We start from the raw sequence: 19,713 nt of genomic DNA, 5'->3' as shown, positions 1-19,713 counted from the left end.
CAAGCAAGAAAGCTGGAAAAGCTTCTCTGTCTGGCTAAGATGAGCTCTTGGAGAAAAAACAAACAACAAACAAAACTGCTGCGGATCAAGCCTGTGTGAGGTGAAGTTTGACAGATCAGGTTGGGGTATGAAAGGGTGGCTGCTCAGGGGCAAAGCAAAGGGCAGTATGTGCTCATGGCTGGGAATCCAGGAGGAGACACCCCTTCCCCACCTTCAGTCCTGGGTCCAGCAACACGGAGACCTTTCCCTATCAGATGTGCCTGTATTTCACCTGTGTGAGTCCTGACAGACTCCTGGGCACCTTTTGCAAAACAGAGGGATTAGCTCTGACGTGCCAGACAGGGCTGAGCTTTGCTGAGCCTCACTTCATAGTTTTAGCTGTCACCTTACTAGGCTCTTAAGTACCCAAGTTGTTCGCCTCAGAGGTAGCTGAATTTAACTGCAAGTTGTGACTGGATGCTATTCCCAAGTACTTTATCTGTAACTTCTTTATAGCTTATCCAGAAAGAAAGGTGCTACCTGTATCAGAGATTGCACTACTGCTGGGATTACCCTGGCATCAAAAAATCCCCAAGGTGTTCTAACTGAAAGGTACCATGCGTTATGGCTGTACCAGTCCCCAGGCTGATGATCCTCTTCTAAGTGGTTCAAAAGCCATCACCACAAACTCTTGGCATAGCCCTGTCCCTGCCTTCAGGTCTTCTGCCTCTGCTGTTGCTGCTGTCAAAGCCAGGGCTGAACATGAGCATAAAAAGAGTCAGCAAACCACAAAAAGCTTCTGCCAAACATTTCAGCTTACTTGAGTTATTGTGTCCTCACCATGAAGCACTCCATGTGTATAAGCTCTGCTTCTGGGAATGGCAGATATGATCCTCTCCTAAACTTCACTTTCTACTCCAACCACCTCTTCCATTTCAGGCTCTGGCAGTGCTGCAACATGGGGCTTGCTGCCTGCTCCCCTGCATGCTATGGCTGAAGGCATCTCACAGCAATTTGCAAGGGAGCATAGAGGGGTTTTAGAGATAGATAGATACACAAAATGCACAGAGCTACCTGTAGCTGTTTCTCCTACTTGCATGCAGCTGTGCTGGGTATGCAGCCTTGCCCAAAGCTGGGGAGATGCCAGTCACCAGCTGCCAGAGGGGAATGGGTTGGACTTACCCAGAGAGATAATGGGGAAAAGAACCAAATGTCCTTGTCATGAGGTGATGTAAGGAGCCAGATGGATTTGCTCAGGAGCAGGAAAGACTGACCAGGCAAGGTTAATGTGAAACTGAGAAAGGGGTGAACCCTTCCTGCTGTTTGCCAAGGGACTGTTTGTTCCCCCCAGATGCACACACCGTGTTTAAACAGGAGTCTAAAAATAAAGCCTGCCATTGACATTGTTTTTCCTTACTTCATTTAACAACCTACTTGCTTTATGACCTATAATCCTGAAGGGCCGTGTAATTCGCAAGCAGGGACAGGAGCCCTTCTCCCCCTTTCCCTCTTCCCTGCTCCACTGAGTGTGTTTTAATCCCACGGTTCTCAGCATTCCTAATGAGCCATTAACAAGCTGTCAATTACTTATGCAAATAAGGGGGGGCAGGCACGGAGGGGTGGCTGCAGCTAGAGGTAAATTCTGCTACCTCAAACCGGCCTGAGATAAATTACTGCTGCTCTAAGAGCTGCCTGTACCCAGGAGTCCTCTCAGTTATATTATCTGCCATCTAGAAATGCCAGAGGTAATGCAGAGGATGCTTAAGAAAAGCGAAACAGAGGAGTAATCGCACATATATTTTTAATTATGTTTGCCAATAACGTATTTGGTGTGCTGCTTACCACAGATCACCTCTCTTCTTCCCAGAACTCAAAGCAGCAGCACCCACTGCTAGGAAGGGGCTGCACAACCGGTGTGCAGAGGAACAAAAGCCATTTTCCCTTTTCTTAATAGAAGAAGATGCTCCAAAATCCATGATTTACAACAGCTGGACAGAAACTGTGAGAAAGCCCAGCCATTCAGCTGGGGAGGTGTGGGAGCAGAGCAGCTGTAGTTTGCAAAGCACCTAGTAAAGAGGGTGCTTAACTAGGTCTTAGCAGGTCCTAAAGCCCTGTGCCAACAGTTCCTGATAGAGCCTTCACAGATAGAGAGGTGACCAGCTTCCTGATCCCATGGGCCACCTACTGAAATCTTCTTGTGGTCCAGAACAACAGGACCTAGAACTAGGATCTCAGACAACAAAGTAAAGTGGTATCACTGGGGATGGATTCAGTGGTGGGAGACCCAGTGGCTTCCTATGAGTCCCACTGCTAGGCTGTGTGTTGGCACTGGGAAACTGTGCATGCAGATGGTGGCTTCTGTGGTCTTCTGTACCACAGCCACAACATGGGCACCACATCTGGGCTGTTCAAAAGCAAAAACTAAGCCACCTTTCTCCTAGTCACTGCCCAGATTACAGCAGAGGCTGGGAAGACCCTTAAACCTATTCAAACTGCAGCCATCAGATGGTTTGTCAGTGACAGTATGGATTTACCAAGTTGTCTCCAGGCTGGAGACCCTTGCACCACAGGTTTTTAGGAGAGGCCTGCTCAGAAACCTGCAATATCCATGAAACAGCACGGCTGTCAGCTGGTTCCAACTTCAAAGGGGATCTGTAGTCTGCAAAGACTTGCATGTGTCAGCAGAAATTGCCCATGACTGATCTGCATTATCATTTTGCAGTGAGCTGGTAATACTACAAGAAGTGTTTAATAGCTCAAAAGCTAATCAGATAGAGGCAAAGTTAAACCATCATGATGCAAGAAATGTGTCTATCAGGATTCTGCTCTTTTGGTGACACAGAGAATGAAAATCAGCTCAGTTGCTGGCTTCAGAAAGTCAGAAGGAGCTTTGCCTAATAAATCTTAACCTAGTGATGTAAAAGCAAAATCTCAAAATGGCCTGAGAAATGCAGCTTAGGAAATAGGACCAATAAAGCACTTGGACGTGTGATCACTCTATGCTAAATGCTTTCAGATTGGTATCTCATAATCTCCCCTTCCATCGTCCCTCTCTCTATGTCCTGACAGTGACTCCCCTCTGGGTAACCACTAACATTCTGTCTTTGTCTCCAGCCAGAGCCATCTCTGACTGACGCCTATACATGATTTAGATAAGGCTCCATTACTTAGCTTCTGGATGCTGGATAATCAGTTCAATTGCCTTGGCATTAATCATAATAATATTCAAAATTCATTAGCCTAAATTGTTTGGAAATCTACTTCTTGTTAATGTCAGATTCACTGAGCATAGGCCTGGCAGCACACAGACAGACATTTAAAACAATGCAGCCTATGGGAACTCCATATACAATCATAGAATCAACTAGGTTGGAAAAGACCTTTCAGATCATCAAGCTCAACCTTTACCCCAGCACTGCCATGGACACCACTAAACCATGTCACTAAGGGCATCATCTACATGGTTTTTTGAACACTTCCCGGGATGGTGATTCCACCACTTCCCCAGGAAGCCCGTTCCAATGTCTTTTCCTAATAACCAGCCTAAATCCCTCCTAGCACAGCAGTCCCTTTCTTTATGTGTGATAAAGAATCCTGCCTGGTTTGTCATTTGTGAATGTTGTTAAGTAACAGAGCAACACTGTGAGCAGGCTGCCTGTTGGTTGATCAAGGTGCATCTAAAGGAATACATAGCTGAGTATGGAGTTTTTACAGGGGAAGGTTAGTTGCTCATATCTGCACCCATAAATCATAATAACATCTTTTGTGTCTGAAAACTGGGCAGTTAACCCAGAGACTCTTATGTGCAATTATGGTATGGAAGTACAAAAATCACAAGTCTGTTTAAAATAGAAATTCCTTGCTTTCCTGGAAACTTACAGTATTTTGGACTGGATGATGGGGCCTTAGTGCTTTAGCAAGGTAAAAAACTTTCAGCAATAAAGTAGCTGGATCGTTCCTTCCAGCCAGTTTACTGCAGGCCAATTGAGGACGGTTCCCAGTGGTGCTCTTCCTAATGGTTTATTTGGCCTGTTTAAGCATTTTGGGTGATGGTGCTTTCCTTCAGGTACAAGTTCTCACCCTCTAGTTGAACAGAGGTTTCTCAGCAGGGAAACACCACAGAAATATAGAACAACTTCAGAAGATGCATACACTTTCTCTCCTAATGAAGGCAGTGCAGGCACAGATGGCATCTCACAAAAACACATTGCAAGCCGAGTTGAAATAAAGAGCTCATCATCAGAGGCTGCAGTGTCACACCTACTAATGATGTGATTAAACTCATCAATGCTGGTGGGAAAGCTGTGCCAGCTCTGGTACTGCTGAGTGGAGAGCTATATTTCACAGCAGAGGCAAACCCTAACCTGCCCCTGTGCTTCCATGAGTTAGGCCACTGTAGAGACATGTTGAATATGTGATGTTGATGGCTAAACTTCCTAAGACATAAATAGGGCAGGTTGCGCAGGACATGCCCTTCCCACGCCTATCTGAAGCATCTCTGTCTGACGGTGTGGCGCACACAGGAGAAGCTGGGGTTTTGCTGCAGAGCAAGGAAAATTTGAAGGAATCAAGCATTACATCCTCTTCTACTCTTTTTCCACCTGGGACTCTCTGTGTGTTGAAGTTTCCTCTATTCTTTATCAAGTTTCCCAAATGCCCTTGAGAAGGACAGAGCGGCTGGAGTCCCATCCATTCCAACCACTGTATTAAAATTCTTCCTCCCTACTTCATCTAGCCAGGAGTGTAAATAAATGAGCAAAGCCACAAACACAGGAACCTGGTTGGTTCCCAGATGCCATTAGAGCCTTCGAGCACTAAGTGGCCATCACAGATATCACTAGATGCCTTCTGCTGCTCTTCCTGCAGCCAGACGTTCTACCCCGGTGAGCCCCACTGGGACCATTTCACAAACCCAGCACCCGGTAGGACACATCTGACTGTTTTTGCATGTAAGATAGGACTGCTTTAGATTAGATAGATAGTCAGCTCTTCAAATAAATAGTGTGAGTTTTCCTAGCGGAGTCTCTAGCCACCATCTCTCCATTAAGGTTAGCCACAAGAGGAAGGACGGAAGGAGAAAGTGAGTCTAAAGAAACCGCTAATGTTCTGCAGTGTCTGATAGGATGAATGACCCTGCAGGCATATGCTGAGCAGACAGGACAGTCCTCAATTATGTCATTGCTGGAGCATTTACTTCAAGGAGAAACGTGGCTATAAATGCTGGGGTTAAAGCCTTGGCTGGTTTCACCGCCTCTGGATGAGCCTCTCTAGGTGTGTGTATGCAGCATGCACAGGCAATGACACGCATGTCTGCATATGAAACAGCTCTACAGCCCAAAGAGTGGAGCTGAACAAAAACCTGATTAAATTTCATTCTGCCCCTTTTCCTTTGTGAGAGATGGACCTAAAGGATTTGCTAAGGTATTGATGGGTGCCAATCCATATATCCCAGTGGGCAACCCACAGCCTCCCTCAGGAAATCACAAGCAAATCTTGCTTACATGATGGAAATTTCCTGCTTGCCACACTGATTTTCCCCAGCCTCATCCTTACCGCTTTATCCCTGTGCTAAATTCCATACGCTTCTCTCAATGTTTTCTAACCTTCAAGCTCACAACTTTGCAAATATTTGCAATCAGGTAGCACATCTCCCCACACTGATCATTCTTTAGACAAACTATTTACATACAGCTCTTTCTATCCTCAGCCATCGATTGCTTCACACTGTCTTTGTTTCTGCTGCATCTCTCCAGAAGCTGTTGACCTTATGGATACTCTTTGTGGGGCTGAGTCAGAGACATGTGCCTGTGTAATAACAGAGTATTTAAAACAACGATTGCTGTAGAGGCACACACTTTACTCTTTGACTTCGATTCTTTACGTGAAGGGCTTCAGAAGAGCACTTGTTTCACTGGCACACTGTTTGCTGGGAAGCTGCCATCCTGCATGAGACTGCTTGGCTGGAAAATGCAACCTGGCCTGGGGAGGGCACAATCTCACTTTACACTTTGCTGTATATTCATCAGAACATCTTGGTGCTCTATAAGCCACTCGAGAGGTGCAATGAGCTGCTACTGGAATTTGTGCTTGATAATCAAACGCATTTATCATAGAATCCTTCAAAATGCTCCACAAGTAGGTATTTTATTTGAGTATGTGTGAAAAATGGAGGGCAGTAACCCGGAGGAAGAGGCAGGGAAGCAGCAAGCACGGAAGGGGTGGTCCTGCTGCCTACCCCTCATCCTGATCCATAGGGCATCCCTGCTTTGGCATCCCACATGGCCCCATGGACACCATCCAATGGGTCAGGACCCAGCGGCACGCAGCTCTGTGGCTCAGCAGAGTCCTTCATCAGCAGCAAAGCTCTCCCAGAGGAAGCTTAAAGAGCAGCAGCCTTTGCTGCCATTCAGCTCCCAGCTGCCTGCACACGTAGCTCCCTCAAATCCCTCCTTTCTGTTTTGGCTTTCCTGCATTTCCTAGACAAACTGCTCCGGGTTTCCTCCCTCCCTCTCACTGACAGGTACTGGTGGCCTTGCTGCCCTCTCATTGCACCTCCCCCAGCTTGAACTTTAAACTGTTTAACAGCTTTAAATGCACCTAATGAGGTTGCAGCCTGCACTTTGCTGACATCCCTCTGCTTCTCTGACACCGGGAAGAAGAGTGGTTTGGAAACCTATCGAGGACTTCCCCGCGTTGGAGGTCTAATTACATGGTTACTGGTGACCTTATAAGTACAGGGTAATCTGCTGTGTAATACCAGGGTAAATTATCCCAGTACTTCTGCCTTTTCCACCGCAGCCTTCTGCAGGGATGGAAAAACAGCTGATTAAATGGCAATTAATCTTTGAACCATTTGACACTTGCCCCAGCCGGTGAGAAGTAACTAGCAGAAGCCCACTGGCTTTGTGCAGAGCAAGGGACCAGCTCAGAAGCCACTGCTTTGGGATGTCTGGTGTCACCCTGCCAAAGCATGGGATATTTTGTCAACCAGCCTCTCCAGCTGCTGGGGGACAACAGGTATGGGCTGCTTCCGAGGTGCGACTGTCTCCTTCTTGCCCTGCAATAGGCATTGTGTACTGGAAGGAACATGCCCAGAAGGACGCAGGGGGAATGTGGATGCCTGAGGGGAACAGGCACCCACTCTGTATTAGCAGGATGGGGATGGAGGTTCAGAGCAGCTCATCCATGATGGGAGTGAGCAGTCCGGAGCTCTTCTTTACCCTCACCGCAAGGGAGGTGTGTGGGAACAGCACCAACGCTTCCCTCTGAAACCATCCAAACCAGCCACGCACAGCCCCAGGCATCCACCCTGCAGAACTCCATGAAAACCAGCCCAGAGATCTGCTTTCTCCCACCCCGCTGTGAGATGCACTTGGTTCCCTCCCACGCTAACAGCCTGTCTCCCTGGGGCTGGGGGCTGCCTGTCTGACCCCTGGTACCTTTATGGCAATGAAATATATTTGCATACCCGCTGACATAGTTCTCTCTGGAGAGCTTCAGGTTTTTATAGTAACTACAGTAATGATTTTCAGATTATAGACTAATAAAATACCCTGATTTGTTGGGAACATTAAGGTGGGCACTCTATGATTCTGGTGACATTTAAATAGTGCTTTAAAAAAAAAAAGGAGGGGGGGTTCTAAGTGCATTTCTTTTCCAAACAGGAGCACTGAAATAGAAAGTCAAAATCCCACACGCTGGTACCGAGATCAGCTCTGACACCTCCCTCTGTGCCTGCTTCAATTGAATACCTGCCAAACTAAATAAGCAAACATGGGAATGCAGCGTCCTGGTTGCCTGTCTGTGGCAAGCGAGGCTTCCTCCTTAGTCACTGTGGTCACTCTGACCTGATCTAAGTATGTACCACTCCCTTGTGCTTTAGCACTCTGTGGGCTGGGTCATAACTGATGGGTAACAGAGTTTTTGCACCTCAGCCTGTACTCAGCTATTTCTCACCCCTGCCCACTCCTTGTGCACTCTGATTAAATAACTGGACAACACTGTAAAAGCAAGTCATGGTCTAGAGTATCCCATCATTTCAATGTATGTGCTGCACCAGCCACTCTCCTCTGCCATAGTTTGGGGTGAATAAGACTGCTTGTACAGTAAATGTATGTACAATGTCTTATACAGTAAAGCAATACATGGCATGGAAAAGCCTGTCAAGGAAGAGAAACCCAGCCAGAAGTTTAGCTCACTGTTGGTTATACCTGGCAAAAGAGGCAGAGGGTTATACAATTAATACCATGGAGCAGAATAGCAAAGAAGTTCCTTTGTTCTGTGAATACTTTTGCTATGTACCTCAAGTGGATCATACAAATTAACGGCAGGCGATTATGTCAAGTCTGTCCTACAAGGCAGAGGCAAGCGTGAGCTCGGGCCTCCTCATTATCATTACCTGACCTTGCACGTTCCCTTTTGCAACCTCAGCACTTTTTTTTGTGGATAGGATTTCTGGATGGTTATTTTAAGAAAACTGTGTTAAATTTCTTGCTTCTGTGCCAAGTACCTGCTGTTTAACAAATGGGCCATGACTAAGCATAGACTGAAAATTAGAAGCATCTATGAGTTAAAGCAATGAGATTCGGGGACTGTCTTCCCTTAGGAGAACATTTAATAGTGGTGCTTGATTATGAAAAGGATAAATCTGATGTGATTGATGTAACAGGGGATTGGATTTGATGATCCAGGGAATCCCTTCCAGGCCTCTCTACTCCTAATGAATTTATTTTTAAGGGGAGAGGGAGGGAGGAAGATGTAGTGCCCTATTGATGGCTAACAACAGCAAGGTTGCTGGTGGTTAGTGGGTCTCCATCCCTCGATTTAACCACTTCCCATCACCAAGAAGGTAGAGCAGGTATCTCTCCTGGTTCTGCCCATCTGAACATACCAAGCAGAGGTGGGCACAAGGATCCTACCCGCTTCCCTCTTTGCATTTTCCAACTACTGAGGACTTCCAAAATTCATTCTCCTTGAACCAGTACCACAAATGTGTCAGCTCACAGGTTCCCTATGGATTTTTAAAGGTACTTACCTGTCTCCCAACACCACCATGACTGTGTCCCCTGCAATCTTTTCTGCATGTGAACCTCCTTACTGAAGATGAGCAAGGATCACCCTTAAGATGGGGAAACTGAGGCACGGAAGGACTAACTGAATTTCCTGTGGTGGCAGAGGACATTGGTAACATGGAAGAGTCCTGCAGCCCAGCCCAAGGCTGGGATCTCACTGCTGGCTCCTCTTCTCCCTGCACCTAACAGGGGTCTCCCTTTCACAACGGGAATAGCAGAGCCCAAAGTATTCTCCAGCCCAAGCATTCACTGGTCTGGGATTCCCATCCTCTGTCAAGCCAAGGAGGCTGAGCTGGAGGTTTCTGAGGTTGCTTCAGAAGGGGATGCACAGGGAAAGTGGTTATGCTCCTTTTTTTCCTTAAGTAGTTTTAATTCTCTAATTCCTACTCGCTATTAAGATAAAATGCTGTGATTTCTGCAGGAGCAAATGGTGCGGGATAAGCTGAGGGAGTTTATTAATTAACATGCTTTCAGGGCTGGGGAGAAAATAGTAAGTAACAACAGGGTTGCAGATGGTAGCTATAAACATGACCCAAGCATTACCTGCCATGACATGTTAGCCAAGGGGAACCTGCCACATTAGTGCTGGGCATGGCACTCTGATAGCAAATAAACCCCATGAATCAGAAAGCAAAGCTTTCCCCTTCTTCTGGCTATTTACAGACATGTGCTACATTTATCCAGGGCCTGATCCTGCAAATAATACCTGGTATAGCACTTCTGTGTATGAGTGCTCCTCTAGCTTCCCCAGGGATTGCTCAGAGCAGGGAGTGCTAAGCCCAGTGGTAAGTGGTTGCAGGATCAGATTCATAGCGTGGCAAGCATTTCGGATGAAAAAAGCTATAAAGAAGTCACATATTATTATGTCACATTGCAAAGGTCAACCCCAGTATTTGTTCTGTCATAAGGACATGATTGAAAGGCAAAAAAATAATGTCAGGGCACAGGGGGAAATAATTTTTCAAGAACTGCCTTCAGGGCTGAGGATACAAAATTACATCAGAGCTTAGAACTGAATTCCCATCCACACCCCGCAATTCAATTTTGGCTCAGAAAGGCATCAGAGTAACAAAATCACCTTTCCATGGCACATCATCTTATCTGCTGACATAGCCCCTGTAAATCAGCAGAAGCTAAGCTCACACTCCAGTGTGATTCTGGTAACAGCCAGGAACTGCCAGAGCCCTGCTCCACCCAGGATCCCAGGAGGGCTTTGTGAGATCCACTGCTTAACACAAGTAGGCATTTGCTTAATCCCCATTGCTGCTGGGGCAGGAGGAGCAGTAGTGGCACGGGCAGGAGGCTGGGTGGTGGGACCGCAATCCTCATCGCTTGGCCAGGAGAGCACACCTCCCCTAGCAGTATAACAGGGGTGTTTGGGCAGTTGGACCCTGCTAATCTTTCCCAGTCACAGCTCCTTTGCAAATATTTATGCCCATCTCTCTGGGCTTGCTGGCACAGGGAATACAGAGAAATAAAGTGTGGAAGTCATCACTTTCCTGCCTTAGTTTATGAGGGCTCACAACTGCTCTGCACAGACAGTGGGTTTTGGGGGAATTAGCTCAATCCACTTCCAAAATGGGCTCAAGCAAAGGCTGACAACTTTCTGGATCGTGAGAGCACTTCTTTGTATGCCAGCAACAAAACCCCACAGGACAATCAACTTCAATGTTTGCCCCTTTCACAAGCTTCTGCAGCTCACCTCCAGCAGTCCTGTAGCTTCCTGGTGGTGGCTGCTGCAATGCTGTGACAGCTGGGGACCCACCAAGCTGAGCATTCCTGCACAGAGGCTCCAACATGCAGCAAGCACAACACGATGGGTGAACAGAGGCATTCCCAGTCCTCAGCTGGCTCACATGGCATCACATCAGCCACCGCCTTGGCAAACCTAAACTCCTCTGCACTGTCAGAGCACCAAACTCGCACCAGTCCCTCACCACTGAACCTGCAGGCAAGGGATGGAAGCAGCAGTGGTGCAGTGATGGTTGACATCTCAATCACAGCTGCAAGCACCCAACCAGTCAGACATCAAAGCTGTGTCTAGACTAGCAGACAAAAGGCGTCAGGGCTGGCATGTGACAGTCCAACTGTTCAAATGGTCTGGTTTTAGTCCATGCTAATTTGACAGCATCCAAACAACTGTTGAGAGGACAGCACAAGTCAGGGACAGGCCCTGGTGAGCAATGCAAATGCCACCCTGCTTGGATGCACGGAGTGGTTTAGCTGCACAAACTGTGCTGTACTCACTGCCACCCGAGCCAGAGAACGGCCCATACTGTCCACTAGTGTGGACACAGCCTGAACACCCATGGACGAAGATTGCACTGAGGACTTTTGCATTTATCCCATATTAATCTCACCATACAGACAGGCCCCAGAGAGTTGCTACAACAGAAACATGTGCAGTTCCCATCACACACAAGAGCCCCTTTGCTGCCAAACGCACTAGACCCGACCTAGTCCCAAAGCCGCTCAACCCCATGTGTCGTTTCATGCTCAAGCAGCACCAGTCCCAAGCTTCCAGCTGCCCCAGGGGTCGAGATCCACTCACTGTTGCAGCTGCCGGCGGTGCCAGTCTCTGTCGCTGCCACGCTGTGCTGAACTGGCCCTTCGGACGCGGCCCTTCCTGACAGTGAATGGGTGAAAACAAGGGAAGGAGACAAACAAAAGAGAAGGGAAGGGTAAGAAAGGGAGGGAGGGATGGGGGAGATGAAGCAAGGGGACAAGAAGGGAAAGGGTATGTCTTTAACCGAACCGTATGTCTTTCACTGGCTGCAACATCCCAACACTGTGCAACCCTTTGCTGTAAGGGCACAGGGCACCGGGTCACCACCACCGTGCACCCCACACCATCACCTGCACCAGTGCAGATGGAGGTTGAGAGCCAGTGGGGGTTCAGCCTCCTGAAACTTCTCCTTGGACTGTGAAGCCACATCCCTTGGACCCAGATACTCTCTCTAAACAGGAGAAGTTTTAGGAGGCTCAGGCAGTTCCTCTGTGTCTGGTACTTGAGCATCCTCCCAGGCAGGGTGCAGGGCCCAGTCTGCCTCTGCCAGCAGAACAAGACCCAGGCCTGATGTCTTTACTTGGGCTAGATAGAGTTAAGGGCATCATTGGCTAAATGTCACCTTGAACATCACCCTAAAGTCTTTGCGCCATCAGTACTGTCGCAGGCTGGGGGAGGAAGAAAAACCCTCGTCCCACAGTTTCTGGTTACCCATAAACCTGCCAGTGCTCACAAAACTGAACCTTAGGAGGGGACAAGGGAAGCAAAACGATGGAGCAGAAAATACAGCGCTACATTTTCCCATGCATCAAAGCAGGAAAGGTTTGGGGAATGGAAGGGAGGAGAAGGAGTAGGGATCTCAGTGTACAAATCAAGGGGAAATGACAACAGAGTAAGGTCTGCTGACTTTCTAGTAAGGTGTTCTTGTTCCCACTGGGACATAAAAAGGAGGCAGAGTCCCAGAATGTAAGGGCAGTTGGTGAGCAATGGTGGTCTGGGGGGAGACTTCTGGCTGTGCTACTGAGCAGCTCAGGCTGACAGCTACCATGCGAGCACCAAAAATACAACCTCAGGGTGTGTCCAGCTAGTCATCACCCCACACCAGGGGTGAAAATTGAGCTGCTAAATGTAGCTGACAGCTCATTCTGCTTGGGGAATTGTCCCGTGAATGACTGACTCACCTCCCTTCCCCAAAAGTTGAGGTAGGAAATGGGAGGGGGAAAGGCTCAGAAAATTGTTTCATGATGGTTGCTTAAATTGCCTCTGCATTGCAATGTTAGGGGGAATGAAAAGAGAGACCTCTCGAACAAAGCCAGCTGTGGCAGAGGTATGGACGTTGGAAAGAGCAGAGCAAATGAAGTCATCCAGCAGTGGGAAAAAAAAACACATCAATATAGTGCAGAACAAAGCAAATTCTACCTCAAACACAGAGCTGAAAGAGAAACATCTTCCTGTCAGATCTATTACCATGCATTTATTCCAATAACAAATAACTAACCCAGAAAGTAACCCAAACCTGATTTATTCCTCTATCTAAGCAAATATGAAGAGGCAGCCGAATCTGACTGTAAAACCCACTGATCTCATATGTTTTCCTTGTATGTATTGGAAAAAAAATGGGAGTGGAGTTTCTGCCTTCCTGCCAGGGGATGCTGGCAAAGCATTTGAGCTATAGATATTGTATCTTGTCACTAATGACTGCAGGGAACTAAAAGGGATTTGGATTTTTTTAATGCTTCACATTAATTGATAATTTGGTCTCAGAATCCACAGTGGAACACAGGATTTGCTATACTGGATCAGTCTAGTGGTCCATAAAATCTGGCATCTTGCCTCAGTGATGCTCAGAGAAATTATCATCCAGTGTCTTTGCTTGTAAGGTTGCTGGCCATGTCTGTAAGGCCATAGAGCTGAAAGACAGCAAGTCTCTTTAAAAACCTAAAATACCTAAAATGTGTTTTTGGCAGGGTTGTATTATATCTCTTTTTTGATTTTTAATACAAGAAACAAACTCTGCAAGTTAACTATTTTCAGCAGACCTGCTGCCGGTTTTGCTCTTGGTCACCACAGCCCAAATAGTGAGAAGGCAAACTTGTGTTTTCAGAGGGCAGATGAGAACATGACTGAGGCCAGACAGGGGGAGATGCCTTGTACTGAGCAGAATAATATTGATTAGGCAGTGTAAAGATTTCCCTCACTAATTCCTTTAGCAATCTTATCATGTGTTGCCCCCATAATGGATGGGGAAGAGAGAGCTGGAATCACTTAAGCTTATTCAAAGCTCAACACACACTGAGAATAGATATCTATTTTGTGTGTGTGTGCAATTTTGTGCATCGTTGCCCCTTGATTGTACATTGAACATGCTCTCTTTGACAGCCTAGCCCTAAACAGCCTGTGTATTAAAGACAGCTGCTTTGAAAGAGGGGCTTTCTCCATCCAGCTGGCATGGAGAAGGAGCTCACTGTGGCTGTGAGGGAGGCAGGACTATGAAACATGGGGGGATCAGGAAGGGAAAGCCTGCAGAAACTCCTACCATGCAGGAATCAAGAGGAAAAAAGAAAGGCAATGGATTCTTTCCATGCAAATATCTTCATTAATGAGGATGATGAAGATATTTGCATCTTAATTTTTCTAGGGATGTCTTAAATTTGTCTTGAAGCAAGGCAAAATTCATCCATGCTCCCACTAAACTGGCTTATACCTTCTCTGCCTCCTGTTCTTTTGACGATCATACTGAGGTTTGGGGATGCTCCCCACCTTTCCTGACTGATGTGTGATCTCATGTTTGTCCCCATGGTAAAGCAGAGCTGAGATCATGGTTCTGCAAGTGGAAAGGCAGGAAGAAGGCACTGGCAGCTGGGATGCAGTGGGGAAATGGGTCCAACAACCTAGATAAGGTGAGAGAGGAGGGGTTTACACATCCAAATCTCCTTTGATTTTAAGTGGCAGTGCTCCTTCCAAAGCATGAAACATTCATTTCCATATGCTCAGGAGCATGCACACGGTTTCTGGTCCACCTGGGGCTGATACAATGAAGCTCGCTGGCATATGGCTCTCCATCCTCATCTGCCCTAGCTACAGTTTAAATCAGGCCACCTTGGTAAAACCCAGGAACCATCAGCTTCTCTGGCCTGCTCTGTACAAAATCCTTCCTTGGTTTTGGTGACGCTAGGAGGAACATGTGTTGGATGGATCTCCACCATGGGAGAGTCTTTCTGGCTCAAAACTAGGCACTGTGCTCTTTCCCATGTATCTCACAGCTTTCAGGCTAATGGGATGTTCAGAGTGGGAACAGCAGGAGGAAGGGAGCACATTGCATGCAGGCAGTCTCTAGCAGGTGGCTGGGAACCACGCTTGGACAATACAAATTAGAACAGGGGGACAATACAGTTTCACAGTGAAGAGGGAACAATGGACACTACTCAAGGGTGGATGGGGATCACAAGTAGCTTCTCTTGCCTTTCTGGATGTGCTGGCTGGAGCCAGGGAACACTGAAAATGGAAGAGTCCTGCTCTTCCTAGTTAAGTTTTATGGGAAAGGAATTGCTTTGAAGGAAAGGGCTCCTGAAATCTCTGCAGGAAACTTGCTGTCTCTAGTTTTCACAGCACAGGCTTGGGTAGTTTGGCTACACTGAGAAACAATCCCAGCTTTCTGAACGGAATCTCTGACCTCCTGGGGATAGCATCACCACCCCTCACTTGGCTCCAGCATTTGACTGGCTACTCATAGCACTCTCCCCACCTCAAAAATCAGTGGCATAGAGATTTCCTGAAGCAGGGAGGGTATTTAGCGTCTGATAGCCCCTGATAGATTACTTTGCTTTTACAGTTCTGTTCAGTCACTTTTTCAAGCTATTATTTCAGCTGCTAGCACCTACCATCTCCTGAGTCCCACCACTTCACTACCCACTGTAGCATCTCCATCGGATCCAAACCTGTCATATACATCACCAGGTGCTTTAGGTCAGGAAACACTGAACAATAAACAATTCCTCCCTATTTGGCTACATCTATGACCTCCACTAATGGAAGATCAGGAGCTGAAAACCACCAGGAAGCTAAACTGAAAGGCTTTGAGCTCACAGCTCTCTGGAGCTCAGCCTGATTGTTGGGGAGAAAGCAAAAGCCTCAGTTAAAATGACTGGGAATGGGACTAAGCTTTGATTGAAAGATCATAAGTTTGATTAGCTCTCGGTAAGTGTGTGAGGGTCTGGGGGGAACACAAGGTTAAGCATGAGGTTAGTGTTTGGGTGAATATTTAGATTACATTAAGCAAAAAATCAGAGCCAAATGACTTGCAATGCAGCAGCAACATATCCTGAGCTGGAGAAGAGATGAGGCTGGAGGTGAAGTACCATAGCAGGCAGGTTTCATTTCCCCCGAACAAACAGCTCTTTTGTGTCTGTGTTTCAAAGAAGATGCCACCAGACTGTGAGAGCTCTTCACCTGCCACATCCCTCTCATTAATGGAATGAAATAAATGGCAACAGCATGAAAACAGCAACTCAAGCAGGAGAAAGACAGTGAGGAAAAGGGGAGGGGGGAAAGAGGGTGTGAGCGGAGGTCTTGGCAGGGTGGAGAATTAGGGCAATTATCATTTCTGAGAAAATGCCAGAAATACAACACAACCTAATTGGCCCAATTAATTCTTCTGCACTTGAGCTGTTTTGTGTGAAGGGCTCTCAATGCTCCAAACACGAGGAAGGAAGAGAAAAAAACAAACCCTCAACATTTGTTTTTCCCTCAGTGTAGAAATGGGGAAGTGTTGAGGCAAACATGTCTGACTAAAACACAAGATGATGCTGTTACATCTTCCTTTCAGGAGATAAGGAACTGTGCCACGAATTCAATTTGCAGAGGTTTTTATAGAAGCCACAGAGATATCAAAGACCAACACGTTCAATATCACACTGACTTTTCCTGCACACAGAACACACCAGGACAGGCACAGAGACACTTAACCCACGCACCCACATTGAGCGATTCCATCACCTCCCCTGTTACAGCCCTACTGCAAATTAGGAGAAACGGGTTCTTTTGCCCCAGACACCAGCCAGGAAAGTCAAGAGGCACCATGGTATGAGCCTTCTACACCTCATGGTGCATAGAGATGTCATCTCAGAGGAATGATGGCAATGAAAACAAGGAAAGAAATAACAAATCAGGGGTTGAGGTGATGGGAGACATCGGGTGAACTGATGCTTTCAACCACAGATGTGAGCTCCTGCACATAGCAAGACTATGGCTCTGCCTGCCTAGCCCATCTCTATCAGTACTAGAGGTCTCCAGGTCACTATGACACTTTTTTGTCCTTACTTATGCAGGTATGACAAAGCAAGACGTGTTTTCCAGGTTCCTACTTAGTACAGGAGAAAATGAAATTACTTTTTACTTCTAAGTCCTTTCCTCAGTTGCACATACATTTACAGATATGACACCTTCCCAGCACCAAGCTGAAAAGAGGGTAGCACATCATACATTTCACCTCAGAGAAGGGGTAGAAGAGACAAAAGGTGATGCTCAGCTGCTTAGCATCTGCATGGCTCTTAGGTGATGGGAACGGTACTGATGTTGGAAGCTGAATGTAGCACACACATTGTACCATGTACACAACATCCCACACAACAGTCAGCATAGGCACGGAATGAGTTTGCCTTCCTCTACCCATCAGCACTAAAGCAGAGCCTGAACACACTGTCTGGGTGCATGGAGCCTGGATCTCTGGGTGGAGCTGGCTACTTCTGCCAGCATACATCAGCTCTATTGTAAAACCAGCGTGGTTTTCTCCCTGCAAAGTGAGTTGGTACCATATCCCAGGTAGACATTCCTGTTGGCATTCCCCTTCATAGGGGATGGTGCAGAGCCCTAGCACTCTCATCACAGTGCTTCTTCCTGGTGTTAACAGGGCTGGGCAGCAGCTGCCCTGTGCTAGGATCCATCTCCCATACTGTAAACATGCTGCATGAGATGGACAGCACAGCAACAAAGAGAGCATCAAAACACTGAAGTGGGTGTTGCAAGTTGAAGGATACACGTGGGCATTAAGGGGCCTTGGCAAGGGTGCACAAACAAAGCTGGTGGGAGAGAAGAGCTGAATCTCTGCAGAGAGATCAAAGCTGGTGGGAACAGAGCACCATTCAACGATGCTGTGATCATTTAGGGACCTTTTCTCTAGGAGACTGTGGGTCAGACTAAATCTGCTTTCAATGTAAGGCTTGTCTATTAGTCATATCTACCATGCTGAATGAGCGTCCAAAGGAGCACGACCCAGGCAGCTGCTAAACCACAGCGATCTGTTACTTGCATGGAAACTTCACTGGATAAATAACTGACTGAAGCCAGGAGAAACAAAACAATCTTGAACTCTGGAGAAGAACTAAAGTAAGAGATGGACTAGAAGAAAGATGGGCATCAGAAAGCAACCTGACAATGGGTACCAAAAATTATAAACAACCTGGGGGTTTTGCTGGCCATTTTATAGATAAAGAAGAAAGAAAATGTTTACACAGTGAGCCCTCATGCTTCAGAGGAAGAAGGGTCCTAGGCTTTTTAAAGAACACTGACCTGAGGCCAAAGTCATAGCAGAAATGTTGTTTTGGTTCTGATGGTCTAAGGATGTGAGAGCCAAGGTTCATAGGAAGAGATATTTATCTTTTATTAAACCAACTGATACTACTGGGAAAAACAAACAACAAAAGAAGAGCTGAGAGAGGGCTTGTGAGCCTAAAATTCATTCTCCCCCCCCCCAACAATATCACATGTTCTATTAAAAGATATTACTTCCTCCTGCAAACCTTGTCTCTCCCAAATCCAAACAATGCTCCATAATAGTGAGGACAGAGAAACAGGGAACATTTTTGTTATTATGTTTAGCTCTGTGCTGATGGAAATAGAAAAATATTTTTAGAACCCTTTGCAGACCCTGTGTGCCTCTTCTTTTTTTGCCAAGCAGGTGTCCTCTGCTTGATGAACTGTGACCAGGAGAACACGCAGGTCAAAACTCTGGGAAAGGATGGAGCTAAATCCCCAAGAGGTTTCGAGCCCAGCCCAGGACTGGGGCAGGATGCCAGAAGGGTAGGACATAGGAGATCTGGACAGAGGGATGTCTTAATGAGGTTTAATGCGTACATAAATCCTTCCTCTACTCAACATGTGTTTTCACTGCTGATGTCCCTCCCATGTCAGGACATTATCTTGGAAGTTATTAAGGGCTGTTGACTATGATTTAATACAGTGTTCTATTCTAAAGATGAAGAAATATCATCCTTTCCTTGGGCAGCTGCCACATTATTTTGTTTTGGAGTTGAAATACATGTTCTGGCAGACAAAAGGAAAATGATCTGGATTTTACTGGAGCTCAGGTGAATCCAGAGCCACAGAAGGGCTCTGTAGCAACCAAACCGCATTCTGCTGGGTGGAAGAGCAGTTGAAGGTGGTAAGACCAGTGTTGGTGATACCTCCAGCACTGGACAACCCCTCCAGCCACTGTGACAGCCTCCAGCTCAATGGAGAGCACTGTGCAGGTACCATGAGCCTGACTTGCTGCAGTCTCCATGCCACACGTGGCTGAGGCGCAGTGACCCCGACCTGCAGCATCCCACCACCTGCTGTCACTGAGTCAGACCTAAAAAAAATCCCCTACTCACACAGGTTCTTTTTAAAGAAAACAACAAGGAAAATGAAATCCGCCCAAATCTTTTCTCTCCGATATGGATATATTCCATCCCGCCTTCCCACAGAGACCCACACCAAAGATTGCACAGCACGTTACACAACACATCACAGAAAAGCTTCTTCAGCATCCCTGCCTTTACACTTCACACAGAAGATGGGTTACTTCTCCCCATCTCCCCAGTCCTTCCACATTTCTCCACTTTGTAATCAGATGCTGTTTCACCTCTCCCCACCACCTACACCTCCACAACCATCTCTTCATCCTGTCTTGTTAAAAGAAGGTTTGAAGGCAATAGCTGATGGGATCCTTCTGTGATGCACAAGGAAAAGGACGCATCTGTCTTCAGGCAGAACATGGAAAGCCTTGTGGAGAGGAGAAACAAGCCTCTCTGCTGCTTTTGTTGCACTGATGTTTGCTTTCTGTATCCAAATGCATAACAGGAAATTAAGCAGTTCACCTTTATTAAAGCACTTTTGCAT

General features: G+C 46.8%; 1 protein-coding gene across 4 annotated transcripts in view; it reads right to left on the bottom strand.

Annotated features, from left to right (window-relative positions):
• The window catches only part of NTRK3 (neurotrophic receptor tyrosine kinase 3), a 209,110-nt gene that overhangs the window by 8,338 nt on the left and 181,059 nt on the right, over positions 1-19,713 (bottom strand). For 3 of the 4 annotated variants that reach the window (XM_062630676.1, XM_062630667.1, XM_062630685.1), the window contains one exon: positions 11,602-11,676. The exons of the other annotated variant lie outside the window; for it this stretch is intronic. In XM_062630676.1, the coding sequence (XP_062486660.1) occupies positions 11,602-11,676 (75 nt within the window). The remainder of the gene's footprint in view (positions 1-11,601; positions 11,677-19,713) is intronic. 4 annotated transcript variants of the gene reach the window in all.

This window comes from Pezoporus occidentalis, unplaced genomic scaffold (assembly GCF_034315485.1).
Source record: "Pezoporus occidentalis ecotype Australia unplaced genomic scaffold, CSIRO_AGI_Poc_V1 ctg11, whole genome shotgun sequence".
NCBI classification, from domain to species: domain Eukaryota; kingdom Metazoa; phylum Chordata; class Aves; order Psittaciformes; family Psittacidae; genus Pezoporus; species Pezoporus occidentalis.
Note: the sequence above shows the minus strand (reverse complement) of the source record. Positions and strands in the feature narration are given on the sequence as shown.